General features: G+C 32.7%; 1 protein-coding gene across 1 annotated transcript; it reads left to right on the plus strand.

Moving 5' to 3' along the window:
- The first annotated feature begins 5,388 nt into the window (after positions 1 to 5,388).
- On the plus strand, positions 5,389 to 7,233 carry LOC126898197 (zinc finger BED domain-containing protein 5-like). The gene has a single exon (XM_050672139.1). It carries the CDS (start codon positions 5,389 to 5,391, stop codon positions 7,231 to 7,233), a length of 1,845 nt encoding a protein of 614 aa, XP_050528096.1.
- Positions 7,234 to 10,891: the final 3,658 nt, after the last annotated feature.

Here is a 10,891-nt window from a genome sequence, read left to right on the forward strand (position 1 = left end):
CAGGTTTTGATTTTTAATAAGTAAAAAATAATCAGTTGAATTTGTTACCATAACTTCAAGTTTGAAATTTAGAATCTTAAATAGAAAATTTTATGAGAATAAAAAAATAGTATTCATAAGATAAATATGCAGCCAGGAAGTGGTAGAATAACTATTAACTGTAAATTTATCAGAAAAGCTCAATATTTTTTTTGCATTTACGTTATAATAGATCACTTAAATAGAAATCAAAATATTCATTTCAAAGTAATTTTTGGTGTTTAAAAATATTCTACAATTGAAAAATTCAGAACAATTAATTTTAATGATTTACTTTAACTAAAAAAAGTAATGAAAATTTTGTTAAAAAAATTATTCAATTGAGTGTACTATAAAATTTGATTATAACTGTTAAATTCAGGTGAAACTAAAAATCATTTTATTTTAGATTTATGATTTATATAGAAATATGTTACCAAAAAATTTGGTATATTATAAACTGTTAGTAACACACAAATAAAATTAAAAAATTAATATTTTACAAAGTACAATTATTTAATTTTGTAGTTGAAACCTATTATTATATCAAACGCAATTCGACAATAAATACTTTAAAAACATTAAAAATGAATGATTTTAATTGTCTATATAGAAAATGTGGGCTAAGTCTTCTTCTTCTTTTTCCTCGCTTTAATCCCAACTACTTGGGGTCGGTCATCCTTATCCTAAACTTCCACTAGATATGATCTCCCACGTCATTTACGCTCACATCAGCCGTTCTCACACAGCATTCAGTAACATGCCACCATCTCTTATTTGGTCTTCCTCTGCCTCTTCTTCTTTCAACATTCATTTCTATAACTGTTCTTACAGCTTTTGATTCTTCTATCCTTATAACATGACTATACCATCTAAGTCTATTTTCTCTCATTTATCTACGATTGACGTTACACCTATACTCCCTCTTATATGTTCTTTCCTTAACCTATTTTTTTTGGTCACTCCACTCATCCATCCAAACATTCTCATCTCTGCTACACTCATTCTCTTCTCACTACTTTCTTATCAACCGCCCAACACTCTGAACCATACATCATAGCTGATTTCACCACAGTCTTTCCTCCACTTTAACCACCCGCACTTAATCCTGTGTCTTACATCCTCGTTCCTTTGCACAACTGATCCTAAATACTTAATACTTTTCACCTCTCTTATCACGTCCTCGTCTAATGTCACTGATCTCCTCATTTCACCCACCTCGTGTTCTCTTTTGTCAAACTCGTACTCTATATACTCTGTCTTACTTCTACTTTTTCTTAAACCGTTTTCTTCAAGAGTAGTATTCCACACATCTAGCCTTTGATTAATTTCCTCCCTATTTTCTCCTATTAACACTAAATCGTCAGCAAACAACATGCACCACGTAACCTCTTCTTGTTTTTCTCTAGTAATTTCATCTATCACTATAGAGAATAAGTAAGGGATTAATGCAGAACCTTGATGCACTACCCGAAAGCCTTCTGATACTCCTCCTACGCTTAACCTTGGTACAAGTGCCATCATACATATCTTCTATTATATTAATGTACCTTTTCTCTCACGATACTCTATCATAAGGTTTCTCCAAATCTATAAATACCATTTCTACATTTCCCTAAAATTTTCTATGAGTTGCCTCACAAAATATTGGCTCCATTGTTGATTTACCAGGCATTAATCCAAACTGATTTTTAGATACCGATGTCTCATTTCCTATTCTCTTATCTGTTACCTTTTTCCAAATTTTCATACTATGACTCATAAACTTTATGCCTTTATAATTTCCACATTCCTATATGTCACCTTTACCTTTAAATATCGGCACCACAATATTATTCCTCCATTCATGTGGAATTTTTTCTTCTAATAATATTTTATTTAAAAGTTCCTTCAACCACCTTATGTCAACACCGCCTAATATTTTCCATACTTTTATTGGCACTTCATCTGGTCCTACGGCTTTATTCTTTTTCATTGATGCCACAGCCTCCCATACCTCTTTCTCACTAATTAAATCTACTAGTCCCTCATTACATGAGATATCCTCTAATGTCTTTTGGGTACTCCTCATTCAGTAATCTTTTTAAATACTTTTTCCACCTTTTTTTCACATCATCATCACTCGAGAGTACCTTATTTTCAATACTTTTTATACACCTTATATAATTATAATCTTTAGAACTTTTCTCTCTTACCTTTGCAAGTCTATATATATCTTTCTCGTCTTTCTTTGTTCCTAACCTGTCATACAACTCATCATACCTCTTAAACTTCACCATAGTTACTGCACACTTGGCTTCTTAGCACAAGCGTTGCCATCCAATTTTCTCTTCTTTTGCTCTTCTTCCATACTTTGAATTGCTTTTTCTTACTTTCTATGATTTTTTGAACTTCCTCATTCCACCACCAGGTTTTCTTTTTTCCTGACATTCTACTCCTACTCTCATCAACAATCGCTTTGTAGTATTCATTACACAATTAGAAAATCTATTCCACACATTATTTATGCCTCCCTTGACATTCCACATTCCTGTCTTTTACCGTTTTTACAAACATTTTAATTTTCTCCTTTAAATTTCCATCACCGGATCTTCGATTTTTCACCGGTGTTTCTTCTATTTTTGTTTATTCTCTTCCCGGTACAACACATTACCATCAGTCTATGTTGTGTAGTTACACTCTCGCCTGGTATAACTTTACAATCTTTTACTCGCTTTACGCTCTCTCTCTTCCAATAAAATAATCTATCTATTCCTCCCACTTTTATAAGTTATTAAATGTTCTTCCCTCTTTCTATAATAAGTATTAACCATAGCAAGATCATACGATATAGCGAAATCCAGAATTCTTTTTCCAGTCTCATTCTTCCTACTAAAACCATACTCTCCATGTACTCTTTCATATCCTCTCCTCTCATTAGCTACATTCCATTCATATCTCCATCTATTACCACATCCTCATTGCCAGGTACCCGTTGCATCACATCATCCATCTCTCTCCAAAACACTTCTTTGTCTATTTCGCCACATACTACTTGTGGTGCATAGACACTTATTACATTCAGCACTTTTTCTTCGAATATCAATTTTGCGACTATAATTCTGTAACTTTTCCTAGCTACCTCTACTATTTTTTTTTTCATCTCCTAATCCATTATTATGCTACACCATTATTTGTACTAGACTTACCTGAGTATATTATTTTATAACCCTTGCCTGTTTCCCTCGATTTCTCTCCTTTCCACTTAGTTTCCTGCACACAACAAATGTTAACTTTTCTCCTCTTCAATACTTCTGCTAATTCTCCACTTTTACCAGTTAATGTTCCTACATTCCAAGTACCTATTCTTTCTTTGTATCTATTTTTCTCCCTTATACACGAGTCCAGCCTAGAGTTTAGTGGTGATTTCCCTACACCGTTGACACTACAAGTTGGTTAAACAGCTACCGCACAAGTTGTCCAATTGGTATCAAAGACTATTCCTTAGGCCTTCTCCGTTTTTAATTACTTTATTCCTGTTGTCCCTGCGTACATCCGAGATGAGACAATTCGCCTAAGTCAAGACACCTCATACTATTTGACAAAAATTTTACGCCGGCTGTCGACCTGACACAACCCCATTAGTCGCTTCTTACGACTGGCAGAGAGGCCGTGGAAGTATTCTTATCTCCTATCAACAGGAATCAAATAAAAAACAAATAAGAAAAACAAAATGTTATATTAATAAAAAAAAAATTTGTTAGCTTTTCATCTAAAAATATATCAATAATTAATGTAATTTTTAATTGTTTAAAATTTAAATTTAAAATTGCTCTTAAAATGTATGTTTTAACTAAAAATTTTTATTTTAAAAATAATATTTAAGACATTAAATTTATCTCAAAAATTATTTTTTGTATTGAAAAAATTAAATTTTTTTAATTGATTAACTTAAATTTATATAATACTGTTAATAACATTACTAATGTAAAACATAAATAAATGTTCAATCCTAATAATAATTGTAAATTTAACTTATTAAGATAAAATTAGTACTACTAAATATTAGCTATAAATTAAAATAATAATAATGTGGGCTAAGTAACTTTTTAATTGATAAAGTGGAAATTTTTTCAATTTTTGAGGGTAATATTTTTAACTAGATAATAGTTGTGATCATTTGATATGTTGTTAAAAAAAATTGAACAAGAGAGATCTGAGAAAATAAATGAGAGCCATAAAAAACAACAATCACATAGTAAAAAAACTTCAATATGAATGAGAAATTTCTTCAAATGAGGTGGGACTACATTGATGGCGTCCTCGATATTTATTCAAGTTATTAAATCTAAATGACATAAAAATCAGATTTTTTTTTTTTCAAAATACATTACATTAGCTTTAAAGTAAGATATATATATAAAAGTGTCTCGCCTTCCGAAACATTTTCAAAAGTTAAGTTGAACAAGTTATTTTTTTGTGAAAAAGTAGTCATTTTAAATCCCCCCCTGTGGGCAGGTTAAGTGTCAGATTTACAAAAAAAATATACCAAATGATAGGTAAAGACATCAAGCAACTATAAAAAATAAAGATTATACTGATATGTTCATTTTTGAAAATGTTACGCCAGTTTTTAGTAAAATAAATTGAAAAATTTGCGAATTTTAAATTTGTAGTTTTTTTTTTATTTTTCCCCCATTTACGGGGAACGAGGGAAATTTTTTCAATTTTTGAGGGTAATGTCTTCGACTAGATACGATTTGTGATCTTTTGACGTATCATTGAAAGAAATCGGTTCGGTGAGAGCTGAGAAAAAGTGGTAACAGACACACAAAAAAAAACACATCATAGTAAAATTAATACCTTCTCAGCTTCGCATCGAAGCTAAAATCAAATTTTTGTGGTTTGTAATTTTGTATTCTTTAAATTTAAAATTTTAAAAGAATTAATTTTAAATTAATAATAAAAAATACTATAATATAATATAATATAATGATAATTTATTTATCAGTAGAATATTTTAAATAAGAACTGGTTTAAGACCGTTTTTGACAAAGAAAAAAAGAAACCAAAACCTAATCGGAACCTCAAAATATTTGTTTTAAAGAACTAAACCAGGGCTTCCCTAACTGTGCGTCGCGACGCCCTGGGGCGTCGCGGCACTAACCCAAGGGCGTCGCGAGGCGAACCGCATTTGGTAGTTTGTATCGACGCGACCATCTCCAGTGAGCGCCGCGCGCAGTCTGTCGGTGTCGACGTTCGGCGCGCGAGGCTGGCCGTTGACATCCCCCGCCCGTTCCCCATTCCCCGTGCGTTCATGTCGTTCGTTCAGTCGAGGTTTTGTTTTGTTTAATTACGCACGCGGACGTTTGATATTGAGTACCTATCATTATGGATAATTATATTCAGAGAGATAGAAAACGAAATGAAAGCTCAGGAGAAAGCAGTAAAGAAACAACAGATAAACGAAAGAAATATAGAAAATATGACGACCAATATTTAGATTTTGGGTTTACATACATTACTAAAGGAAATGAAGAACTTCCTCAATGTGTTGTTTGTCATAAAGTGTTGGCAGCTGAAAGTATGCTTCCTAATAAACTAAAACGTCATTTGGAAACAACTCACAGTCATTTGCAAGGTAAGCCGAAAGACTTTTTTGTTAGAAAATTGCGAGACCTGAAACATCAGTCCACGGCTTTGCTTTCAAGAGCGTCAGTTCCTTCCAAAGCATTGCTCGCCTCCTACAAGGTAGCTCACCGTGTCGCCAAGTGTAAGAAACCTCACACGATTGCTGAGGAACTGATTTTACCTGCTGCGGTTGATATGGTGTCAGTGATGATTGGAGAATCGGCGGCTAAAGAAATAAAAAATATACCGCTTTCAAACAATACTATTAGCCGCCGTATTCATGACATGGCAGAAGATATTAATGAGCAAATTGTGGAAAAACTTTCATGTTCATTTGCCATTCAACTGGATGAGGCGACCGATAGTAATGACGATGCTCAATTGATATGTTACGTGCGGTACATACAAGAAATAAATGTATGTGAGGATTTGTTATTTTGCAGAAAAATATATGATAGTGGTAAGGCTATTGATCTATTTAAGATTTTGGATTCTTACATGGCCGAAAATAATATTAAATGGGAGAACTGTGTGGGTGTGTGTACGGATGGTGCTCGAGCGATGTCTGGACAGTATGGAGGACTACAAGCTCTCATCAAAACCAAGGCTCCAAATGTAAAATGGACACATTGCGTCATACACAGAGAGGCCTTGGCTGCAAAGAACATTTCACCTGAATTAAGTGCTGTGATGGACATAGTTATCAAAGTGGTGAACTACATTAAAACACGACCTGTGAAAGCAAGGTTTTTTCATAAGCTTTGTGAAGAATTGGGTGCCCAGCACACCTCTTTAATTTATTATTGCAACTCTCGCTGGTTGTCCAAAGGCAATGTACTCGCACGTGTGCACGAACTACGAAATGAGTTTTACACTTATCTACAGACCGAATCACACAATGATGCACAAAGTTTTATTAATACTGATTTTCTAATAAAATTGGCATATCTCTGCGACATTTTTCAAAAATTAAATGAGCTTAATAAGTCCTTGCAGGGAAACAATACTCACATACTGCAACTGGCAGATAAAATTACTGGATTTCGAAAGAAGTTGCTGTTATGGAAGAGAAAATTAGAAGAAGGTCAAGTAAATACTGACTGTTTCCCTGCTTTACAAGGCATTCTACATGAAAAATCGATAGAGACCCTCGATCCCTCCATAAAAATAATATTTACACAGCACTTGTCATCATTAAATGAACATTTTGCCAAATATTTTCCTGAAAATCTGGAGCAATATGACTGGGTTAGGAACCCTTTTCAGTCGACACCACCATCAACACTTTCCACAGCGGAGGAAGAACAACTGATTGAACTGTCCTGTGACTCCAGTCTTAAGCTCCAATACGACAAAGACAAACTGCTCGAATTCTGGAGCTCAGTTTCTCATGAATATCGTGCCATCAGCACTGCGGCATTGAAGGTTCTGCTACCCTTTGCGACATCGTACTTGTGCGAAACAGGCTTTTCTGCAGTTGCAGTAATTAAAAATAAGTACAGATCGAAAATTAATGTCGAGAAAGAAATGCGAGTAGCTATTTCCAATCTTGAGCCCCGTTTTGAAAAGCTATGCTCAGAAAAGCAAGCACATCCGTCCCATTAGTTTCGGCTATGTTTTTATTTTGTTATTAATAAAAAAATATAAAATGTATTCGGAGTTTTTTCTGATAACTTGTTACTTGTCTAGAACTACAACTAGGCATGGTAGGCAGTTTTCATCACTGGGGGCGTCGCAAAAAAATGGCCCATCCCCAAGGGCGGCACAGCAAAAAAAAGTTTGGGAAGCCCTGAACTAAACCATACAAAAATACGTTTCTTTGAATGGTTTTTAAATTTTGTTATAAATTGTCACCATATGACTTAATGCGTAATCCAAAAAGAAGTTGGCCGCACGGTTTGTTGTCGCGTCGTTTAGCTAAGCTGACGAACACCACACAAAACGGAAGAGTTTATTTCCACTTTCCAATTAAAGTAATTCTTATATATGCCTATATATGTATATGTATATATATCTATATTCTCACGTTTATGGGAACTGTCCCGCACACAGAAACCGTAAGGAATCGTTTCACAATCAGCGTAAGAAAAAACAAAAACGAATAGAATCAGTCTCGTGGGTAGCGAAAACCGATTGGCACGTACGTTGAAAAAAAAAAACCACACCAGTTGAGGTGTACGTCGAAAACGGAACAGACCGCAATATCGGTAATCCATATTCGGCGGCGGCCTTATCTCAGTGTCAAGGGCGGGGTGACGACCGATGACAACCGATTGTCATATTAATAGCTGGACGGCTGATATCGAGAGAGACACGGGTGAGCGCCGCCAGCTTAGAGCAAAAAGCGGTGCCGTGTCAGACTCATGCGTTATCGTGCTAAAATATTAATTATGTACCCTGAATAGTTATAGTAATCTTAATGTTATACATTTAATTAACTATTTAATTTCATTTTTTAGGTGCTTTCATTAGTTTCCACTATATAGCTCAAATAATGGGCTTAGGTGTAACTAGTGTAATGAATTACTATAGTTATTGCTCATGTCTGACTGTTATAATAATTATCATTGGTTTTTTTAATATGATTGCGTTACTGGATATTGAAGATCCTTTATATTATAGAATTAGCTTTCAAAAATCACAAAATAGAACAAATTTGCCATCAAATGTGCAAGCGCTAGAATGTTCTGAAGCCAGTTACTGTTTAATACATGTACGTTCCATAAAAATTAAAAAAAGTTAATTACTTTAAATTAAAAATGTTTATTGTATTATAGAACATAGGAATAGAGTCTTTTTCAGATTTATTTAGATGTAAAAAATATTATAAGCCTATTATCATTATTATGTTCATAATTCTTGTTCAAGCATTTTGTGGTATAAATAACCAAAAATTCAAACTTCAAATAATTTGTATAGATATTTTGTTTAAAAAACAACTTCCTGCAATTATTTTCACATTTGTTTTAGAGGTACGTTTTTATGTTTTTTAGAATAATTGTATTCTATAAATAAATATTCATTTGAAAAAGTAAATTTATTTAACAAAAACGGTAGCATAGTAGGGTAACAGCACCGTGTGTAGACGTTGCATAATTGAGACAAATATAGATGTCTGATTGTGATTAAAATTACTATCATAAGAGAAATACTTCGACACAATGCAATATATAATATTTAATTTTAAGAAATTAGTGGATTATACCAAAAGCAAAATGAACTTCTATTTATTTATATCCTGATTATAATTTTTATGATATATAAGTGTAATAATAAGTGAATAATTTTTCATTATAGCAATTAAATATAGTATGAAATTGATATTTAATAATTTAATATTGTAATTTTTTACGAAAATGGTTTTTTTTAATTAACTTTGATGTCCGCTTTCACCATGAAAATAAAATAAAGTCCGAATTTTTTTTTTTTCATATTAAAGTATATAACACAAGCTTTATTTATGATATATATATAAGAGTGTCAATATTTCCGGAACACTTTCAATAGTTTAGTTGAAAAAGTTTTGAATCCCTCCTTTTGGACAGGTAAAGGGTCAGATTTCTAAAACAAATATACAAAATAATAGGTAAATACCTCACAAAAAAGTCATGGGTTTTTTAAGAAAAAAAAATTGAAATGTCAAAAATTAGTCATTTTTAAATTTGTAACAGACACAAAAAAAAAAAACACATCATAGTAACATTAATACCTACTCAGCTTCGCATCAAAGCTAAAATTAGTAATAATTTTAAAACAATTTTTTTTGTCCTATTTGTTATTTGTAATTAGTAATAACATTAAAAATTTAGATGTGATGATAGAAAAAGTCTAATTTCATATTTGAAATCGGTGCGAAAAGTTGATTTAAAAAAGTATATTTTTGATTTTGATGAAAGTTCCTTGTAGTCCAGTGTATTATGCTTAAGTAACAAAAAAATTTTTTTTGAAAAGTATTGAATAAATTCCGTTAAATATTTATACACATTAATAATAAAGAAATATACAACTACTTTATAATTTTTATAATTTCTCTGGATAAATAACAATATTAAATTATTGAATACAATTTCATACTAAATTAAATCACTAATTTTTTTTTTTGTGTCTGTCATTCATTTTTCTCAGCTGTCACTTGACCAATTTTTTTACGTCAAATGATTACAATACGTATCTAGTTGAAGATATTACCCTTAAAAATTGAAAAAAATCCACCTTTTCAATTAAATACTTACTTAGCTCACATTTTCCATATAGACAATTAAAATTATTAAAGTTTTTAAAGTGTATATTGTCGAATTTGGTATGATATGATAATAGGTGCCAACTATAAAAATAAATAATTTCACTTTGTTTTTTTATTAAATTATTGACTCTGGTATCTTATCAATCTATAATATTCAAAATTATTTAGTAAAATGTTACAATTAAATGATATTTGGTTATCTTATTTTATGATGGATTTTTACAATTATAATCAATTTTTATAATACGAGGGTCTAGAGGAAAGTAATGCCTCCCCTACGCTAATTCGGGAAGTAGTGGGGATAAAAACACGTTCGCGGTCTCGTTTGATAGCCTGCAGTGTCTGGAATTAGTATGCGAAGTTTCGTCGCCCTAGATTGTATGGTTTGTATGTAGTACGATGTCTACGGAAACGAGTTTGTCGACCAGGTGCAAGCAACGTGCTGTTAGCGAATTTTTAACCGCGGAGAACTGTGCGCCTAAAGAGATTCACGGCCGTTTGAAAGAGGTTTATGGGGATGAAACCATCGACATAAGCAATGTAAGACGTTAGCTAAGAAGTGCTAAAGTGGCCGAAAGGGGGAAGTTATTTGTGGTTGATCAAAAACGGTCAGGACACCTCAAAACTGCCATCATAGATGCGAACGTTGAAAAAGTCGAGACCCTTATTCGCGAAAATCGTCGGATTAAGCAAAGTGAAATCGCGGAATTATTGGACATCTCTTAAAATCGAGTCAGTGTTATCGTTAGAAACCTCGATTTCAAAAAAGTTTGTGCAAGATGGGTTCCAAGAATACTCACCGATGTTTTGAAGAAGCGAAGAGTTGAGGCAGCGCAGAAACTTATTGAGCTCCATAGTTTGAAAGGTCACGACAAATTACTCACTATAGTGACTGGTGATGAAGCATGGGTTCATCATTATGACCCCGAGACTAAAAAACAGTCTATGGAGTACAGACATCCAAATTCTCCGCGTGTGAGGAAGTTCAAAACTCAAAAATCAGCAGGAAAAATCATGACC

Source organism: Daktulosphaira vitifoliae, unplaced genomic scaffold, assembly GCF_025091365.1.
Source record: "Daktulosphaira vitifoliae isolate Bord-2020 unplaced genomic scaffold, ASM2509136v1 Scaffold_2, whole genome shotgun sequence".
Lineage (NCBI taxonomy): Eukaryota > Metazoa > Arthropoda > Insecta > Hemiptera > Phylloxeridae > Daktulosphaira > Daktulosphaira vitifoliae.

What these genes read in the sequence shown, in the direction of transcription:
- LOC126898197 (XM_050672139.1), top strand. Translation starts at nt 5,389, where the DNA reads ATGGATAATTATATTCAGAGAGATAGAAAACGAAATGAAAGCTCAGGA.